We start from the raw sequence: 19071 nt of genomic DNA on the forward strand, positions 1-19071 counted from the left end.
TCTCCGGTGTCGGCCTTGGTCAACAACCTATTGATTCCCTGGTCACCAGCCGTTAGGCTGGAGGGTTTAGGTGGGCGCATTAGGAAAAAGGTTCTTCTAACATCCGCGAGTCTCTTATCTTGAGCTGAGAGGGGGGACTCTGCAGGGTCGAGGGAGGTAAGAGGCCGCGTGGTGGAGGCGGGGTGGAAGGGGAAGGGGGAAGATGAGCTGGTTTGGCTCGGTGAAGAATATGTGATTGTGTTAGGGTTGAAATGAAGGGGCAAAGGAGAGACGGATAGCCCGTTCTTGACGGGGGTGGTGATGGTGGTTTACCGGATGTGGTCCGTGGCGTGGGATGCATCGGATGCACCTAAATACCGCACGGGCTGGTATCAGTGGATGTTCTGAACAGTCCGGAGGACGGAAGGCTTTTTTACGTTCAGCTTTGTCCCTCAAACTAACGTTACCACCCAGGCAGATGAAGAGCGGGTTGAGGACGGGGGTTTCGGTGTGGTGTTTTGCAGGACTCTTTCCGCTTCTCCTTGGAGTTCAAGAATCTCCCCGAGTCCCTAATTCCCGGATGTTGTTGCGTCTGCCTGATAGGACGTGGAGGTGTTGGGGAGGGATTTACGGCTGAATGTCTGGAGATTTTAGCATTAGATGTCAGCGAATATTGAACAGTTCACCCGCCTCCGTGGGAGATGTGTCACGGCGAGACTTCTCTTGAAGGGCAAGACTCAAGATATGGATACTATGATTATCAGATATTAGTTCAAGCACCAGTACCGATTACGAGGACGATGGTTATGTAGTGAGTGACTGTATGGGAGGAGGACGGCTTTGCCCCAGCCATGCATTTTCTGAGGAGGGATATTGGTCAAGATAGCCACGCCCCGGCATCGTTCATAATACGGGCACCCCGTTACTCTACGCCCCTTTCCAGAATTTCGGCGCCCGCTGCCCCTTCTCTCGACCGGCCCGTGGCTTGCATGCTGTGTAACCTGAGGCTTGGCTCGGGGCCTAAGCTTCAATGAAGCCAGGAACCACCATTATGTTTGGACACAGCGAGCTCAGCTTGTCGTCAATTTTCAATTTGTCTGAGTGGACTGAACCGTTGATTGTGACCATGCTCCTGCTGTGACTGCTTCACAATTTCTGAGGTCCGAGCCATTCTGTGCTGGGGGCTGTCTCTGTTGTGGTCGTTAGCCAGTTGTAAGGGTGAAGGAGGAGATTCAGGGGAAGAAACACCACCACCCGCACCATACATAATGTCCTCTAGGGTACATAATCCTGAATTCAACATCAATGGCATGCTACGGAGCGCACTCATCTCATCCTCAGATCTTGCCACCGCTGAGCCACAACCCCAGGAACCAGAGCTTAAAATAGCCGCCAAGCGTGCAGAGATACCCTCCTAATGTGCAACGCCGCAAACACACGGCGCATGAATGTAGCAAGCTTCTGTTTCAGCATGTTGGGTTGGATGTCAAGACAAGACGCCAGATACATAAGCCTCACGACCTGGAAGCCTCCGTTTCAGTCACTCTAGCTACTATCCTGCATATCTGTAACTTGAAGATGACAGCAACATCCATATTATTATGTGTGACCCGCCTGCAACATAACGGCAGAGCGCACCGCCTTGTTTCTTGTCACCAACATGCCAGACTGGATACAGATCTGCAGCATGTAGAGACCCAACAAGAGGTCGCCAGGCATTTTTGACGATGCGCCTCGACCGACCATACTGACGCCAGTCATGCATCGTGAATGAGTTAATGACAACCACGAAGAAAGCCAAATTGAATCAGCCCATGCGAGTGAGTTCACAGGGTGGATGATATTCCGTACAACTCGACAATTCCAGCAGACCCCACACCTCACAACATCACAACAGTGCCAGATTCTCCAAGATATTAGAACACCATTGGGTGTATATTCCCTCTTGGGGGAGTCACTAGTATAGCTAGCGTACGTAGCAGAACCTAGTGAGACACTAGAGCAGAACTAAAGCCACCAAAAGCGCAGGTGAGGGAGTAAGCCCCAATTAGATAGAGCAGACAGACCAAGTCCGAACTGTTTAACATTTCAGCAGCAACGAGCAAACTTCCATTCTATGATCCTCCGCCATCCCGGTTTTTCCAGTTCACCTTTCTCTGTTCCTTTTCAAGGCTGAGAAAACCCCATGCGCGGGGTCCAAAGGCTTAAAATAGAAGGAGAAAGAACAAGCGAGCCAGAAAAAAAAGATGAAAGTAAACAGCTGGCAAGCCCTCCGCCCACCCACTCCGATCCAGCCCCAAAACAACGCCATGCTCTCTGTATGTATCTGTGTGTGCACTCTCCCGGAACGACGAAAATGGAATAAACCAGAACAACCCAGCAATACCAAACTTGAAAAAAACTCCGTTTCTATCTCGGCCGGCCTTTCTCCCACTGGCAATCAACAAACAGAAACGAGAATTCGGGTGTTATGTGACCTCGAAAAGAGATGCATATTAAACTTCGTAGATGAAGTGTTTGGCTTGTGCCGTGGGAATGGGTATGGGGTATTCTGAATGATGGTGATGATGGACCAAAGAGAGATGACCCGGAAGATTGGTATTGTATGCGTGTAGGAAAAAGGAGGAAAGTCGAGATGGACAGTGAGAGAAAGTCGAAGGAGTCCCCTCGAGAGCACGCGGTAACCCAGTTTCCCTGTCGCGCTCATCCAGAACTGCTGATTAAAATAGGCGTAGAGGTAAAGTAGTAGTAGTCGTGTTCGGAAAGGCAAACGTCCTCCAATCCGCCATTTGCCCGATTGTGGGCGGAAGAAGCGTACGGACGAAGTGATAACGTTTCACATCATCGAGTTCTGCATGGGAGTCAACTCGCTCTCCACATCCACCTCATACGCAAGCGGCGCCCACACCCGCCAGTGCAGCACGCCCAGATGCGCCAGTCGGATCGCCATGTCCTCGACACCCCCATCCTCGCGGGGATCGCGCGGCGGCTCACCAAACAGCCCACTGGCGCGCTGCTGCCGGTCCGCAGCAGCGGCAAGCGGCAGCGGCGGCCGGCCGAGGGGTCCCTGCGCCCGCAGGCCACCGCCGGTAGCGTGCGAGAAGAGCGCGACGCCCGACAAATTCTTGAACTCGTTCACCCGCCGCGCCAGCTCGGCGAGGAGGCGCTGTTGGAAGTGGGACTCAACGTCCCGGAAGATATCCGAGTTGGTGACATCCAGGCACGCGGCCAGCTGGGTCTCGAACCCGGGCAGCGAGGTTGGCGCGTTGGCATAGCGCAGGATCTGCAGGGCCACCGGGCCTGCGAGATCCTTCCACCGCTCGGCGGGGCTGCTGGCCGGGGGGGTGGTGTGGAGGAGGGCGAGGAGCGAGTTGTACAGTTCTGACGCCCGGGAGCGCGAGTCGGCCGAGTCTGGGGCGGGTTGCGCAAAGAAGGCGCCCGACGTCCGAGGCGACGAGTAGTTGGAGCTGCGGTCGCTGAAGGCGAGGCTGGACGGGCGCGAGGCGCCCGCGGCCATGAAGTTCAAGTCACCCGATAGCCGGCTGTCGGCGGCCTCGTCAGCGACATACGACGGGATTCTGGCGCACAGCTGTGTCACCCTCGACAGGCGCTCCAGGTCTTCGAACTTGCGCATGCAGACCTCGAGGCATATGCTGTCGTGCATGTCGGAGCGGAGCTTGAGTATCCGGTCCTCGTCAAAGGTAAATGTCGGCGGCACGTCCTTGAGGCACGTCGACGGTAGGACTAGCCTGGAGAGCGCCTCGAAGAAGACGGACATCTCGCCGAATGCCTGCAGGAAGGGCATCGGCGAACTCGCGTACAACCGCTCCGTGTACTCCTGAGCTGCGCGGTACCATGTCCTGGTGTCGGCGATGCTGAGCTTCCCCGATTGCATCTTCCTCACGAAGAATCGCTGCTCGAAGTGAACCGTATCCTCAATGAGCACAGGGCGCAGGCATCGAATCTGGTGGTTCGCCACGTCGAGCTTCATGGCCTCCAGCACGCTGAGCAGGCTGCGCATGCCCTTGACCAGTTCGGTCATGTCGTTGTTGCGGTTCCCGTTGCTCAGCTCCTGGTACATTTCGTCGACCCACTCGTCGCGCATCGGGGCACAGTGGAGCTTGAGAATGCTCGCCAACCACGAGGCCAGCTTTTCCAGGTCGGCAACGCCCCGGTTGAACTGCTGCATCAGCAGGTCCACGTTCAGCCCTTCGTTGAGGAGGTCCCGGTCCCGCTGTGGCACCAACGTCTCGATAATGTCCCTGACTGCGCGGAGAAGCGCCGGCAGACACCAATCCCCATGGCCGTACCTCGCGTGGAATGCCTCCCTATCCATGACAAACAACATCAGCTGGTCAAACAGGGTGTTCCAGAACTGGTTCGCCTTGTCTTGCTTCCTCTTCCCTTTTTCCCCATCCAGATTCGGCCGGAAGTGCAACTCGGGATCGAAGTTGATATCGTGACGGAGCTTGGGATTATGTACAATCTTCTGCACGTCGAGCTCACTGAGGGTTGCCTTGGTGACTGGGGGTTCTAATGGCGGGGCTGTCGCGCTGAGATACGATGTTGGTAGTGGCGGCCGCTGTTCTGGGACCAGTGTGCGTGATGGGAGATATTCGGCATGCGGTCTCGCGTTGGAGCTTGTCGAGCAGGTGGAAGGGTTCCTTGATAGTCCTTGGGGAGGCGTCGCTACAGTCCCTACCCGCGCGCCTCTGTCCGACCCGCTCTGGCTGAGTTTCCGCGAACCTCTGGGCAAATCCTGGGGAGGCGGTGAGAGCTCTTCGGCATCTGACTCGGAAGTTGGGCTGCGCGTCTCCGGAGCGGTCTCGGTTGGTATCGGCTCCTCCCCGGAGTCCTGTCTTCTGTGAGTCGACATGTGGCTTTCGATCCCTCCACCAGCGCCTTGATCGGTCATTTTTCAGGCACCAAGTTAGACTGCCAGGGACGAAGTAGGTGGGTGGTATCGGCCGAGATTTTGGGGCGTTCCAAATAAATCGGTTAGTGCGGGGGTTTGCAGCGCAGGTTGGCTCTCTGGGGAATATAAGAGTCAAGGGAAGCTGAGCGCGTCCCAGTCAGCACCAATGCAGCTTCCTCGAACCGGCAATGTGAAGGGAAAGGTGCAGGGGCAAACAACGCGGTGGGCAACACAATCCGGGGGACGAGGTCTCGTGAGAGCGGACGGCTGCATGAAGCAATGTAGCCGTGGCCAGTCTGTGGACCGAAGGGTGACGGATGTCTTCGAGTGGCCACGGCGAACGGGAATTCGTGTGAAAAGGCGTCCTCAAGCCAGACAGCGGTCGACTCACCTGCACGATTCCTGGTCGGTGTATAGCTCGGATTGTCTACTTGCTGATGTGCCGAGTGCTGAAGGACGGGAACGAGCAGCAAGCAGGGTCGATCAAAGTATTGGCCTGAAGGAATGCTGCTGTCGCTAAAATCCCAGGGTGGGAAGTGCCCTCAGAAGAGATGTTCGAACTCGAGGAAGGAAAAGACAGCGCAGGACAGCAGGAGCAAGGGCCAAGGCGGTTGGGTGGGTTCGATGACCGCATGCGCTGAAACCTTATGTGGCGCTTGTGAAAAGAGAATGTGTAGGTGATCGTGAGTTAGTAGGTGAGAGAGAGCGGCAGAGAGAAGGACAGCGCTGAGCAGACGACGGGACGGACTCGGGGCAAACAGCAACAACAAATTTGAAACAGGAACGGAAGATCCAGATGGGGCGGAAGGAGCCAGAAGGAAACAAAACGAGTGGTATCCCGTAAGGGCGGTGGTTTGCAGCTCTTTATTTAATTAGGTACACGGTAAAGGGAGCGATAGGAAAGCAACAAGAGAACGAATGGCGAAAAAGGAGTGCCCAGGATGCATGAAAGGGGACAGAACTGAACGGAAGCAAGCAGGGCGTCGCCGTTCATGGCAAGGTTGCGCCTCTCTGGAACATCTGCATGGACGAAGTGGGTCGTGCGCCGTCCAGAAAGTCAGGGACCAACGTTAGCGGCGTTGGCACAGGCCAGGCCCCAGGAGCAATCCAGTGCAGATGTGCCTGTGAATGCTTCTGGCGGTGCCCTGGCTTTCTTGTGCCAAGGACGACGGGAACGAATCAATAAAAGCACACCCTTCCCGGTTTCTGCTCTGGGGACCGAGGAAAGGTAAGTTACAAATACCTGAGGTATCGTATCGGTACTTCGTACTTCGGATGCGTAGAAGGTACGGAATCCGGTACCGGCAATTGGATGGTACATTGCGATGGCACCACAGCGTCTGAATGTTCAAACCCTCAGATGCCAGATGGGCCGGTGCAAGGGTAGGTAGACAGTCTGGCAATCGGGCAGCCAGGCGGGGAAATGCAGCCTCAGACTCGGGATTGGAAACCGAGGGATGGTGACACTCTTTCACTCCCGTCCGGTCTCACCGTGGTGGCCAAGTTTGGGCCGCCACGGAGGGAGGGCGGCGGTGAGCACTCAACGCGCTGCGGCAAGTTGCTCGACACCCTGCTTCCTGGCGACTTGAAAGTGGAATAATTTCTGCAGGTAGTTATGCGCTGTCGGGCATGATTCATCGTTGGGTGTGAAGTCGAACGCCTGATGGGCGCAAGGTTGCAATGCCGCTGCGCACAACGGGTGTTGGAAAGTTGAAACACCATTCTGATGACACCCGCAAGGGCGACCTCCGTCGCCATGGTCGGGCTTCTGTTCATTATCATCTTCTGGAGCAGTTTTTGGAACGGGAGACAGGTAGCAGCTGTGGCATGCGCCGTTACTGTGTACAGTACCGTACATGGTACAATACAACGCAGTGGATTCTTGTCAATTCTCAGCTTCACACTCCTCGGCGCCGATCCGATCCCCCTACGACCTCCCTGCCGACAGTCGTGCTTTCGCTGTGAGAATGAGCATGCTTTGTTTGTACACAGAAGGAGAGGGAACGAGATGCTAAGGTAATATCTGCTGTCCACTGCCAACGTGTGTCGAGAGCACGAGCCTGCATTTCGGGACAGAGAGGAAACCCTCACCTGATCTTCGCACACGCGATCGACCATCTTGAGCTCCCTTGGCGATCCGGGCTTTGGGGTTTCGCGACTCGTATCCATGTGTCGTCGCTTTGCCGACGAGAAACTTGACGGTCTGTACCTTACGGAGAAGAGCTGGAGCTGATCAAATGGAGAGCGCCTGACGGCTTGGACATGCACGGTGAATGAGGAGCTGCAGATGTGATGAGGCTAATGATGCATGTCCGGGCTCTCCCACACCGTTTTGAGTTGGGATGCTTCTCGCGAGAAGCAACATCGCAATTAGCAGGCCGCCGTGGAATGACCGTCATTTAAGAATTCCCGTGACGGAGAAGAAGGGACCAGGCGAGCAAAAAGCACCGGTTAGCCCATCAGGCGACCTCGAAGGCTTGCCAGATTGGGTATGGAGGTTCCGGGTGACTGGATCATCCCACATGGATCTGTTCACCGCAAGCCTCGCCCCACACTTCCATATCGCGGGCTAGGCACAACCGGAAGTCTCATGTCCTGCGCTGCCCTGATGTTGCTTGTGGTCGATCAATGCAATTCGTGACTCGAACGTTCCCATCGCCAGCGGCAATGTCTTTACCGTATGCAGCTTCAATCCAATCTGGAACATGTCGTCCATGCTTTGTCGAGTCGTCCACAATCCACAGTTCACCACTGCGGTCCATCCCTCAGCCGCAGCCCGAACAGGTAACAATTTCCGCCGTAGAAAGCTCAACCCCCTTTCACGGGAAGTGCCTTCTCGAGCCGAATCGGTAATTTTCAAACACCTCAGAAGACCGAGACGTCCTGCGTTCACTTGCACCAGCAGGGCAGCAATGTCTCTGTGTTGCAAAAAAGCCGTTGACCTAAACTGCCCTAGGTGGTTGTTCCATATGGGCGGATCCAGATCCCAAGCAGTGTGCCATGTGGCCGCGGGTCCCCTCCGAGTCGCGAGATTGGCCGCCAATTTATTAGCGATCCTACCCCTCCGACACTGCCGAGTGGTCACCAGGGGCTCAGAGAGGCTTCAGAAAAGGCACGCGACACAATATTCACCCGTTCAGAAATCAGCAGTGGTGAGGGGATTGCCGACACCATGAGCAGCTTGATATTGGGCAGATCCAAGACATCTTCACTACAGCATCATAACTTCCAGGAGCAGGTCCATGGTTGTCCCCTTGGACCCACTACTTGGTACCTGACAGAACCAACCTAAAAAACCACGCTGCGTGGAGATTTCTAGCATCGGCATGGCCGATTCTTATGTCTTCAAAATCGACATGTGGGAACGGCAGTTTCAGTTCGCCTCGCAGTCGCAGGATGGCGCACAGTGAGTGGACTCGATCGGCGGTGGCGGCCGCTGCTTCTCTGGCGGTCACGGTCTAAGCCCATCAACGACTTGCACCTCTCCTTTTCCACTGGTTCGCCGTCCAGCCGACGCCGCTGACACAGTCGCCATTTGTCGTCGCCGCCCTGACAGCATTTCGCCTATGGGTACTCATACCCTCTGGTGCCACCACATCCCGGTGCCGCCTTTCCGTGTGTGCCGGAAGCTATCCCCGCCATCGGGCCACGGACACCTTTGCTAGTTCGGGGTTGCCAATTTGGGGTTGCCAGGCTTTGCGTCCGTCTCGCGCTGCGTTGTCAAAGCTTCGCAGCGGCCGACGTTGTACTGGTATTGTACGCCAGAGTCATCATGTCGCCCCAAAGCACCCCGACCCTTGTGCAACTGCCGCGAGTCATGGTGCGCTTTTTGATATCGGATGACAAACAACCATCAATGCGGTCCCGTGAGCTGCTGCTTCAGCATACTAACTAGCTGCACGGTGACCTTTTTGCACCAAGCAGCGGGCTCCTTCAGTAGCTCGGCCAGCGAGCACATTGTTGCTCCACGGTCGTCTCCGTCTCATCACCGTTTTGTTGGCCAGGACTCGCCGGGCCGATCCCGTTGCCACCCCGTCTGTACTCCGTGCAGGGTTGTCGATCCTCAACTTCACTCCTGGATTCTTGTCTGGTCTTTTCAACACTGAAACGCAAGCGTCTTTTGCCTCGGCCGCTCAAGTGGAGCCTGTCTGACGGTGGTTGGGGAAGGCACAGTTGTTTGGATGAAACTCGCCTGAACAATTCCCTCTCTGCATGAGCATTGTTATTGACCAAGGATCAACAAGGGCGGTATTCCAATGACGTTCCTGAAGCCCGGCTTCACCGCCCCAAGTTGTGCGATTGTTCCTCGGCTTCGATGGCCAGCCCTTCGGTCACCCGTTTCATGTAAAAACTCGGACATGCTCCTTTCAGGGCTGTCCAACAAGGCCTTGCTGGAACGACTCAAAACAAATTCGGCAAAAACCTCCGTTCTAGAAATGTCACCTCAGCCTCAACGACAGTTCGACCTTTATGGTCAAGGCTGTTCTCAGGTGACCTGCCAAGACCGTCTCATACACCTTCGGTGAGGCAGCAGCCAACAACAGCCTTCCTTTCGTTGCGTCTTACCGTGGATGGCTGAACTCAAAACGACGAAAGCCACGTGCTTGCCTTACATATTCTCAGAGTAAGAAGACGGTGACCCTGCAGGCTCAGTCTAACAACCCTGCAGTCGGCAACAACTCAAGGCGTCCTTCTTCAACCCCTTTCCTCAACTGCCAGCGACTGCTGCATTACTGCGGCTGCAGCTCTTGTGTCCAAACCTGATAGCCACCCCAATGACCAACGCAATCAGGCCTGCATCCCCGGGTCCTCACTTATTACGTTGCTAATCACGTATGTCAAGCTCTGGCTGTGGAACCCAAATTAGGATGGCTCCTGACAGGAATCATTAATCCCATCATTGTAACGCTATGCAGGAAATCAATTTTCGTCAGCGAGATGGCCACCCACTCAATACACAAGGGCTACGGAGTACTCACTCTCGAGCCACTCTACTGGTAGTCTGGTATTATCGCACAAATGGCGAACGCGGTCAATGGCCGAAGCAGGCCAAGGCCGAAAGAGCAAGGATCATCATCAATCTCCTTTTGAAAGCCCCTCCGTCCTAAGGGTGGGCATCATTTGGCCGGTGTCTCTTGTGTTTTCCTCCTTGCCGAGGATAGTGAAAGAAAGGGAGATTGCTAGCCATGCAAGCCACATCTCGGTGTGATAGCCTGCTCGCCCCGTCCTGCGGTGGCCCGTGTGCTTGCAAATGATATGTGATATTGGGTGACGGTTCGGCCTCAGAGATTGTGGGAAAACACTCATGGCTACTGCGGAGTTCCAGTGGTGTCGGCTGACTGCTGGGGACGCGACATCCAGCGAGAGTAGCGCGGTTGACGCCTTTATCGGGAGCCTCGTCAAGAACAAATCAAGCTGCAAAACCGAAGACAGATTGAGAACATACCCCAACTGTGGGAGTAGTCAATATGTGGTTCAGATGTGGCATACATGTTATTTCAGGTATTTGATGAATTCCCAAGCCGGGATGAACGAGAACCATCAGACCGCAAATCCCAACGCGCTGGCTGAAGTATTACAAATACATGCCAAATTCTCACTCACCCCATATAAGACAAGGTACTTAGCACTTCAATGGAGCCCGCATCCGAAGATCAGCATTGGCCTTGAAAAGTCCAGAATCGCAACATCATACGATTGAGATGGCAACAGCTGCTCCGAGCTGCTCGGAGGAGTGAACGAGCTTGATCCAGTTATTCATCCGCATCGCTAGCTCCCGAGGGCTGCCATGGCAGATCAGGACTGGACGACACCTGGCATGGAGGCGAGTACAAAGTACCAGCCAGTTGCCCACCTCTACCGCCTTGAGCAAGCCTTTCCTGCAATTTGTCCAACGGTTGGGGAAGCATGAGAGGAAAACGCACGGTTGGATCAATGAGCTGCAGCATCTTGGCATCGGGAACGGGTTATGACCGTGCAGTTCCGAATCCCCCATCGGCACGAAGTTAGTCCACCGCAGCAATTCTTCTGCCGCGAGGCCGAAGTCTGCCTTCGACTTCGCCGAATCACCTTAACTCCGTGATAACCGCATTCATAGCGGTTCAAAATGCATTCTCGCCGATTAGGCTGGCTTAATTTGCTCTCCACCAACTGCAACACCATTTCTCCTGTCAGCCAAAAAACGAATAACACGAGTCAAGATGCCTGGGTTCGACCCTAAAAGGGATGTGCCAGACCTGAACAGCAAGGTCATCCTTATCACAGGCGGTAAGCCATCGAAACATCACCTTGAATCACGCACCCTGCTGAACGCCCTTCCCCAGGCACCGCTGGCGTCGGAGCCGGCACGGTGGTTGAGTTGGTTCGGCACAAGCCGGCCCACGTCCTCTTCACCGGCCGCAAAGCCAAATCGGCCGAGGCTACCATCGCCAGCGCCAAGGCCGCAGCGCCAGACGTGCAGGTGTCCTTCGTCGAGCTCGACCTCGCAGACCTCGCCAGCGTCAAGGCGGCCGGCGAGAAGCTCGCGGCAGACCTGCCCCGGCTCGACGTGCTCATGTGCAGTAGGCATCAATTCCTTTGTTGGTGGACTGTTTATACCCCTTTATGGCTGTTTCAGGAGCCATCCTGCTCCCAAAACCGCACATTTGCTCCCGAATCCCCCTCCAGACATTTCCGAAAGTGGAAATTCACAGCTGAGATTGTCGGTAGACGCCGGCGTCATGGCCGTGCCAGCGGCCCAGTCTAAGGACGGCTACGAGATTCACTTCGCGACTAACCACCTGGGCCACGCGCTCCTGACGCTCCAGCTGCTCCCCCTGCTCTCGCGCACGGCAGCGGACCGCGCGGGCTCCGACGTGCGCATTATCGTGGTGACGAGCACCGCCTGGCGCGGTACCCCGCCCGGCGGAATCGCGTTCGACAGGCTCAAGACGAAGCAGGAAATGGCCGTGCTGGGCCGCTGGCTGCGCTACGGCCAGAGCAAGCTGGCCAACATGATATTTGCGCGTGAGCTGGCGGCGCGTAATCCCCAGATCCTGTCGTTCAGCCTCACCCCGGGCGTTGTCTCCACGGGGCTGGTCACGGATCTGGGGCTTGCCGACAAGGCGCTGATCTACATCCCAAATATTGGCCGGGTGAAGACGCCCGAGGAGGGCACACACAACTTGCTGTGGGCTATCGGCGCCCCGCGGAAAGATATAAAGCCTGGTGGCTTTTACGAGCCAGTTGGCCGCCTGTCGACGATGGAGACGAAGGCCAGCAGGGATCCGGACCTTGGAAAGAAACTCTGGGATTGGACTGAGACTGAGTTGAGGCAGTGGGTCTAGCTGATACCGTGATCACGAACATTATCTCTTATGTGCAGTCAGAAGACGGAGAAAGTACGGAGACGGCGCCTCGCAAACTTACCCTTTCTGTCAGTAGTGGTCTCATGGGTTGCCCATGCAGTACGTTATCTCCCCCGTCCATTCCACCCTTTCCCCAATTCTAATCCCTATTGCTAGATTCGTTTGCTTCGCGACAGGGACAGTGACGGATAGATTGTCGGATCTAGTTGGTGTGAGTATAACTGCCGCAGCATACAATACATACCAGTCCTTGTCGCCGTTGCATGGTGCCATTTGCCGTTTCTCACAATTTTCGCACCGCATCCACCTGCCCCCTATTCCCCATACCTCAGTCCTGGGCTGGCCTGCCCGACCAGGCCCGCCTCCTGGGTTTGGGAAGATAGCCCACAACGCTAAGTCCGCTGCCAAGCTTTGATTGATGCCCATGAACCGCGGCCAAACATCCAAATGGGCATTGCCCTCCAAGTCCGTCGCGGATGCATCAGACGTCCGACTAACCGCAAGGAAACGACGGCTGTGTAGCGTGCCGAGCATGTATGTCGGGGCGGAGTCGGGGGGCTTGTGTTGTTCGAATCGGAGTGGCAGGATGGGTAAACGCTGTTGGCTGCTGTAGTTCTTGACGCCGGTTCCAGAATCTGTCCTCTTGATCCTTCTTTCGCAGATGGTAGAGTCGTAGAGTCCCGAGGAAGGGCAGACCACGCAGGTGAGCCAGACACCCAGTGTTAAAAACCAAGCAAACCAGAGCCACCTTTGTTGTCCGAGCAAACACGCCCACCCATCAGTGGTGCAATCGAACCGAGTCCCATTCTTGTCGCCGCTTCCCAGATGTTAACCGTCATAAATCGAACTCCGCAAACCGCCCAACCCTCAACCTTGAAAAAAAGACGCGACGGACCCCTCCATCCAGGAAGGTGACAAAAACCGAGATGCCCCCAAACTCCCAGCACCGCAGCCCGTCTCGCAACACAATGAACAATGCCGTACCGATACTTAGAGCCGTTCCTACATCTCCAAGAAAACCGACATCTGCCAAACCCTCGTCAGCTCACCATTGCCTCATATGCTCTGGCTCCCCACTCAACTAGGTGACCTCTCACTCACCGCCATGACGCCGCAACACAGACTCATGTAGGGGCTCAGCCGCTCGCCTATGCGCGCGCACTTCCAGAAAATGCCCGTGATACTGTATCCGGATTGATGCATTGTCAGCCATAATATTCTTGTCATAGCCGGGATATCAATCTCGCTCCCCCGCTCATCCGTCCATCTTGTCTTGTCCCTTCGTCGTCTTTCCTGCTTGTCTGGCCGTGCTGCGCCTAGAGCAAGCTAGGCTGCGCTCGATAACCTGGTTGAATTGGGGAGAGGGTGTGGGCGTCAGAGGTGGTTAGACACTCACCCTGTCTTGTTCCGGTCGAGGATGGCGGGGAAGAGTTGGTGCACGTAGGCGCAGGTGCTGCGAGAGGGAGACCGGCTGGTTAGCTTGCGTCTTGGGACCTTGGGTTTACGGGTAGCTCGCTCGGTGGAGACAAGGGAAGTCAATCGTGGTAAGTCAATTTGCGAGGCGTCATACCAAATTAGGAGGAGGATGACGAGCAGGAGGCTCGTAAAGTTGAAGAGGGCTGTCTGAGTAGCGGACAAGGTGTTAGCTTTGGATGCGCTTCGGTCGTTTGCTGAACTCTGGAAGGCTTTTGTGAACGCACCATGTCTAATTGTCTCCCAAGGTCGTGTTCCGCGATCCGCGAAATAGTATGTATCAAAGAGCTGGTGGCGCGAGCGTCCGAGGGGGGATCTTGATGCTATCGTTTGGACCGAAACCAGGGCTTCAAGTTAACAAGAACACCATCCCCGTTGGAGCTAGCGTTACACACGGCCTGCCAAGAATCAAGATGGGGCTACTAAGGTGGGTCACTTGGGCCCACAGTGACCCACACAAGCAAGGGGACCGGAAGCCTCACCTTTCAGCCTTTCATCAGCTCCGGCAGGAGCAGCTACAAGGTGTTTGTCTCCAAACTCTACTACTTCACGGTGGGGCTGCCTTGTTCTGGCAGCTCATGTGTGTGATCAGCCACAGGATATTTCGTTCAGTTGCCGCTTGCATTCGGTTACATTCGATAATTTTCCGGATCTACCTCTTTGTCGCTTCCAGAGTCAGAAGATCACGTCCGCCGACAAGACCTAGATTGTTGATCCGAACGATCGCTCTGGTTCCCCGACCACCACCTGTGCGGTCAACGCGACTAAAATGGAACCCCGTGCGCGCGCCGGCAAAAATGTCGGCAAGATGAACTTTGGCCATAATGAGCGTACGCCAGCCCTCCCCAATCTGTCCTCTTTCCCACCCCCACCTCCGTCCTAACCCTAATCTGCAGTCGCCCAGCTCCTCTACGGCCACGGCGACGTGCGGGCGCCGCTCAACGAGACGGTCCGCGTGCTCGACGAAATTCTAACCGACTTCATACAGGGCGTCAGCTTCGAGGCGACGCGGGCGGCGCAGCACGCGGGGCGGCAAAAGGTGAAATTCGAAGATTTTGAGTTCGCCATGCGGCGCAACCCGCACTACATGGGCAAGATCCAGGAGATGTTTGAGAAGAAGAAGGAGATTGAGGCAGCACGCAAGGGCTTCAACATTGAGGATCAGCTGATGAAGGACGCCGACAAGGAGGAGAAGGCGGCCGAGAAGGACCGGGAGAAGGGCGCTTCTAAGAGGGGGCGCAAGGCGCTCTCGTCGCAGATGCAGGTCGGCGAGGAGGACTTGGACGAGGCGGATGATGATTTGGACATGGAGATGGACGAGGGGAGTGCGGCGAGGAGGAGGTAGCTGGCGTGTCCAAAGCGGTTCTTGATCTTGGTATGCATAGCGACGGCGTTGAAATCGGCTTTTACGCCGGCAGGTCGGGGTATTATGGCTGGACAAAGGACGGCGTTGCGTGGGAGGCTGCTTACTCATTACCTGGAATGGACTTCTGTGCAAGTCGCATACTGGAGCTGGTTATGATCCAGTCGGTGGGATGGTTGCGTAACATGACCTGGCCAGGCTCATTTCGATCTTAGGACGGGAGTTGATCAAGCACAGCTTCTAAAACCAGAGGAAAGGTACACTTTCATGCTGACTTGTCTGTTAGGTTGGAACTGAGGAGGTATTTGCGCTTCCCGTCTTCTCTCACTTTCACGTCCTTGCCATCTTTCTTGCTTTTCTTCCTCTATGTCTTTGTCTTATTCTTCCCTTACCCTCTTCTCATCATTTTTGTCTATCTTCCACATCTTATTTTTTCTCTTTTTCATTGTTTCTCACATACTTTCCTTGAGGTTATTTTTCATTCATGTCCAGAGCCCGCACATGCCACACTAATAAACAAACCGGGCCTGGATTGTATGACTTCATCTCCTCCCCCCGTCACCGGGTATTATCACGCCGTTGATTCCATTCACTCCCTCTCATACACCACTACCTGCACCACGCCCCCTTCGGCACAAGCCGGCACCTCCCCCTCTCCTAACTCCATCTCCTCAATAGCCCTCTTGCTCCTCGCCCAGGGAACCGCAAACAACCCCGAGTTGATTTTACACATCCTTAACTGCCCGATGCCCACCCCCGTCCTAACCTCCTTCTCCACGATCAGCCGCATCAGGTGCCTCATGGCGGGCGCCGTAGCCTGCAAGATACTCTCCGGCGGGTCTTTGGCCGTGCCATGCGACCGACTCGTGAACAGACAGCCGATGTAGTGCCCTCGTCCCGTGTCATTTCGGGATTCCCGCTGAGGAGAGATAAGCAGCGCGGTGCCGACCAGCCGGTCTGGCGCGGAGCGCGCACAGTGGGCGCGGTAGATGCGGAATTCGGAAGGGTAGTGGTTGCGGAAGGCTAGCGCGATGCCGCCGCCCCAGGAGCCGACTGCGTTGCAGGCGTGGATCAGGACTGTGTTGGGTGGTGCGGCGAAGATGTCGCCGATGCGCTTCGTGATGCGGATCCGGGTGGTGGTGGTTAGCGCTCCGAGGTTGGTAGGGGTGGGGGTGGTTGTTGTTTGGGGAGTGGTTGGCTTGTGATCGGTGTTGACGTCTCTGTTGCTTGGTGTCTGGCTTGGCTTGATCTGTTTGGGTTGCTGTAACTCCTCCAGCTCTGCCTCGTCTTCCGTGGTGGTTGTGGGTGAGACCGGTATTTGTTGTTGTAGAATTTCGTCCAATGCGATCCTTGGCGGTGTCTTTGGCAGGCGCCTTGAAGCGGACGTGAAGAAGTTCAGCTTTGTCTGCTTGTACTGGCGGGGTCCTTCTGTGCTGCCTATGTCTGCAGGCCGTTTCCCAGTCATGGTAATGTAGATGTCTCGAGTCTAACTTGAAAGCCGAGGTTTGGGTTGTTCGAAAATGGAATTGATGTTTGGTAACGACACTTTCCTCTCTACGGCGGTCTTGTTTCGTCGAGTCTGTTCCGGGTCCGTCGTGAAACAGTGGTTCACTCTGGAGTAACGGTTGCCAAGTCTTGAGCCGCTATGTTGCACAAATCTCATCTCTCAGAAGCGCTTTCCTTCTGTCAGTGAACCAGACCGATCTGAATGCGGGTCTTGAAGAAGCCTGCTTGCAACCCGACTTGGGAGTTTGTTTGCGGATTCTCCCTCCTGCACCTGCATCATGACGGACCACCACGAGGCACACTCAATTCTGCGTCAACCACCTCGCCCCGCACCAAACAGCTCCCTGTCAAGAGATCCAGGCCAGTGCCTACTATCCGTACCGCCTGGACTGGGTGTCGACAGGCTTCATAACAGTTCGGAAGTACACCCGCGCTCACTCTGCTGCCGGTGTTGCCTCAGCAGGCGCGGCTTACGAAAACCAGGTTCATGGTCGGGGGACAGGCGGGTATGCAAAAGGTCACAGATCTTCGGCGTGGTATCGGCTATGCGTGGCTCCCATGAGGGGCCACACCGGATATTCCAAACCTCATGTGCCTCATGTGCATACGCTAAGCACCGGTGCCAGAGGGATACGTCAGGAACGTTTCTTACTGGTGGTCTCGACTGTCATTCTTGCTGCTCTGCAGCCAGCCAGGCTCGGGAATAGCACGCAACGCGCATCTCCACTTTTGAGGTGCTTTCGATCACTCATAAAATCATACGGCCATCATGACTTTTCCAACTCTGAGAACTCCACTGCCAGCTTCCTCAGTTTGAACAGACCGTTTCTAGCCCCCAACACAGACTGGGTATGCTATCAATAGAAGCCACCGGGCATCCTTAACAACAGCTATGGTCAGTTTTCACGATGCACAGCGGCTCTCGCAAGGAAAGGCTGCACCTGAAAATGTTCAAGACGATGGGGATATCATCGACCGCCTTCCCATGATGAGATTGGGTAACAGCAAGCCATCGTCCCCGTTCCTAAGCCCGATCATCCCTCGGTCACTCACTGCCAGCCCCATGTCCATGTCTGACTATGGCGGACTATCACCACACTGCCCGAGAGCTCTCTCACCTGCCCCTTATACTCATCAACTACAAGGGCAGGCTAGACTTATCGACGGCTTGACGCGGTTCTGGAAGAGGAACCGAGGAGTGATCCTGGTGGCCTCCGCGCAGCTCTTTGGATCTCTCATGAACCTGGCTGCGAGATTGTTGGAATTGGAAGGGGAAATGCATCCGCTTCAAATCCTCTTTGCTCGGATGAGCATGACAACCATCCTGTCTCTCCTATACATGTGGCGGAACAAGGTGCCGGATTTTCCACTTGGCGCGAAGGGGATCAGGGGAGTGTTAGTGATAAGGGGGGTCTCTGGATTCGTAAGCTCATTTCCCGTTGACACGCTTCTTTCACTCCATCTGTCAAACATACTCTATCAGCATCCCGCTAACGCAACACGCAGTTTGGCATATATGGGATGTGGTATTCCATGATGTACCTCCCCCTGGCCGAGGCGACCGTAATCACTTTTCTGGCCCCTATGTTGGCCGGATACATTTGCCATATCCTCCTTAAAGACCCTTTCACACGAAAGGAGCAACTAGCCTCGGTCATCGCTCTAGCAGGCGTCGTCCTCATCGCCAGACCTACTTCCCTATTCGGCACCACCTCCTCGACCAACGACCCAATCGTCTCCCACACCGAAACCAACTCAACAACACCCGGCACACGCCCCAGCACCAACCCAGCCGACGAACCAACCCCAGCCCAACGCCTCGTCGCCATCCTCGTCGCCCTGCTAGGCGTCCTCGGCGCAGCCGGCGCCTACACCACGATCCGCTACATAGGGAAACGCGCGCACGCCCTCATCACGGTGACCTACTTTTCCGTCTGGAGCACGCTCGTCAGCACCGCTTGCCTCATCCTCTTCCCGCTCCTCAACATCGGGCAGGACCAGCCGCCACGAGTCAATTTCGCGGGTTTGCTCCCGTCGTCGGCGTACGAGTGGTTCCTGCTGCTGTCGCTCGGCGTCTGCGGGTTTGTGATGCAGTTTATGATGACAGCGGGCATTGGTGGGGAAAAGTCGAATCGTGCTACCGCGATGGTGTATACGCATATGCTGTTTGCGGCTGGGTTTGATCGGTGGGTTTTTGGACACCAGATGGGGGTTGTGAGCTTGGTCGGTTGTGGGCTGATTGTCGGGAGTGCGCTGTGGGCGGCGCTGGGGAAGAAGCAGGGTAGTGGACAGGGAAGGAAGGAGGGTGATGTTGAGAGGGGTGAGAGGGATGGGGATGGGATGGGAAGTGAGGAGGGGATGCCAATGCTTGATGGTGTTGGGGTTGATAGAGAGGAAGAGGTAGAAGATGGAGGGTTGCCGGGGAGGTAGGATGACAGTAGATTTGCATCACAACTGAGGTATTATTAGCTGTGCATACTTTACGCTGG

At 55.5% G+C, this 19071-nt stretch overlaps 9 protein-coding genes across 9 annotated transcripts; 4 read left to right on the top strand and 5 right to left on the bottom strand.

The window, feature by feature from the left end:
• Nucleotides 1-207: 207 nt before the first annotated feature.
• On the top strand, nt 208-681 carry N657DRAFT_481901 (uncharacterized protein). Its single transcript, XM_062787575.1, has one exon. It carries the CDS (start codon nt 335-337, stop codon nt 614-616), a length of 282 nt encoding a protein of 93 aa, XP_062646612.1. The 5' UTR covers nt 208-334; the 3' UTR covers nt 617-681.
• Nucleotides 682-2815: 2134 nt separating this feature from the next.
• N657DRAFT_575028 (Tcp11-domain-containing protein) lies at nt 2816-4855 on the bottom strand (the record flags this gene model as incomplete). The annotated part of the gene is made up of 1 exon (XM_062789075.1): nt 2816-4855. One exon carries the CDS (start codon nt 4853-4855, stop codon nt 2816-2818), a length of 2040 nt encoding a protein of 679 aa, XP_062646613.1.
• Nucleotides 4856-9640: 4785 nt separating this feature from the next.
• Nucleotides 9641-10388, bottom strand: N657DRAFT_646597 (uncharacterized protein). The gene is made up of 2 exons (XM_062793149.1): nt 9874-10388; nt 9641-9802 (listed from the first exon to the last, which is right to left on the bottom strand). The coding sequence occupies exon 1, from the start codon at nt 10199-10201 to the stop codon at nt 9971-9973; it is 231 nt and encodes a 76-aa protein (XP_062646614.1). The 5' UTR covers nt 10202-10388; the 3' UTR covers nt 9641-9802; nt 9874-9970.
• A 495-nt stretch (nt 10389-10883) lies between these two features.
• N657DRAFT_646599 (NAD(P)-binding protein) lies at nt 10884-12319 on the top strand. The gene is made up of 3 exons (XM_062793150.1): nt 10884-11161; nt 11218-11454; nt 11603-12319. The coding sequence occupies exons 1-3, from the start codon at nt 11095-11097 to the stop codon at nt 12217-12219; spliced, it is 921 nt and encodes a 306-aa protein (XP_062646615.1). The 5' UTR covers nt 10884-11094; the 3' UTR covers nt 12220-12319.
• Nucleotides 12271-12994, bottom strand: N657DRAFT_482153 (uncharacterized protein). The gene has a single exon (XM_062787576.1). It carries the CDS (start codon nt 12772-12774, stop codon nt 12322-12324), a length of 453 nt encoding a protein of 150 aa, XP_062646616.1. The 5' UTR covers nt 12775-12994; the 3' UTR covers nt 12271-12321.
• Nucleotides 12995-13317: 323 nt separating this feature from the next.
• N657DRAFT_575280 (DUF1242-domain-containing protein) lies at nt 13318-13863 on the bottom strand (the record flags this gene model as incomplete). Its single annotated transcript, XM_062789091.1, has 3 exons — nt 13318-13423; nt 13637-13693; nt 13811-13863. Coding segments are annotated over 3 exons (216 nt in total), but the record flags the coding sequence as incomplete, so codon positions are not given.
• Nucleotides 13864-14449: 586 nt separating this feature from the next.
• Nucleotides 14450-15162, top strand: N657DRAFT_646604 (uncharacterized protein). The gene is made up of 2 exons (XM_062793151.1): nt 14450-14543; nt 14702-15162. The coding sequence occupies exons 1-2, from the start codon at nt 14538-14540 to the stop codon at nt 15056-15058; spliced, it is 363 nt and encodes a 120-aa protein (XP_062646618.1). The 5' UTR covers nt 14450-14537; the 3' UTR covers nt 15059-15162.
• A 509-nt stretch (nt 15163-15671) lies between these two features.
• N657DRAFT_537063 (ADP-ribose 1''-phosphate phosphatase) lies at nt 15672-16208 on the bottom strand (the record flags this gene model as incomplete). The annotated part of the gene is made up of 1 exon (XM_062787790.1): nt 15672-16208. A coding segment is annotated over one exon (537 nt), but the record flags the coding sequence as incomplete, so codon positions are not given.
• A 1611-nt stretch (nt 16209-17819) lies between these two features.
• Nucleotides 17820-19012, top strand: N657DRAFT_575077 (uncharacterized protein; the record flags this gene model as incomplete). Its single annotated transcript, XM_062789077.1, has 2 exons — nt 17820-18005; nt 18089-19012. The coding sequence occupies 2 exons, from the start codon at nt 17820-17822 to the stop codon at nt 19010-19012; spliced, it is 1110 nt and encodes a 369-aa protein (XP_062646620.1).
• Between the last annotated feature and the right edge of the window lie 59 nt (nt 19013-19071).

The sequence above is a fragment of the Parathielavia appendiculata genome (assembly GCF_033297405.1).
Source record: "Parathielavia appendiculata strain CBS 731.68 unplaced genomic scaffold N657scaffold_8, whole genome shotgun sequence".
NCBI classification, from domain to species: Eukaryota; Fungi; Ascomycota; class Sordariomycetes; order Sordariales; family Chaetomiaceae; genus Parathielavia; species Parathielavia appendiculata.

What these genes read in the sequence shown, in the direction of transcription:
- N657DRAFT_646599 (XM_062793150.1), top strand. Translation starts at nt 11,095, where the DNA reads ATGCCTGGGTTCGACCCTAAAAGGGATGTGCCAGACCTGAACAGCAAG. An exon ending in GGTCATCCTTATCACAGGCG is followed by an intron (nt 11,162 to 11,217) that starts GTAAGCCATCGA and finishes GCCCTTCCCCAG; the next exon opens with GCACCGCTGGCGTCGGAGCC. An exon ending in GCTCGACGTGCTCATGTGCA is followed by an intron (nt 11,455 to 11,602) that starts GTAGGCATCAAT and finishes GATTGTCGGTAG; the next exon opens with ACGCCGGCGTCATGGCCGTG.
- N657DRAFT_646597 (XM_062793149.1), bottom strand. Translation starts at nt 10,201, where the DNA reads ATGAGTGTTTTCCCACAATCTCTGAGGCCGAACCGTCACCCAATATCA.
- N657DRAFT_482153 (XM_062787576.1), bottom strand. Translation starts at nt 12,774, where the DNA reads ATGCTCGGCACGCTACACAGCCGTCGTTTCCTTGCGGTTAGTCGGACG.
- N657DRAFT_481901 (XM_062787575.1), top strand. Translation starts at nt 335, where the DNA reads ATGCATCGGATGCACCTAAATACCGCACGGGCTGGTATCAGTGGATGT.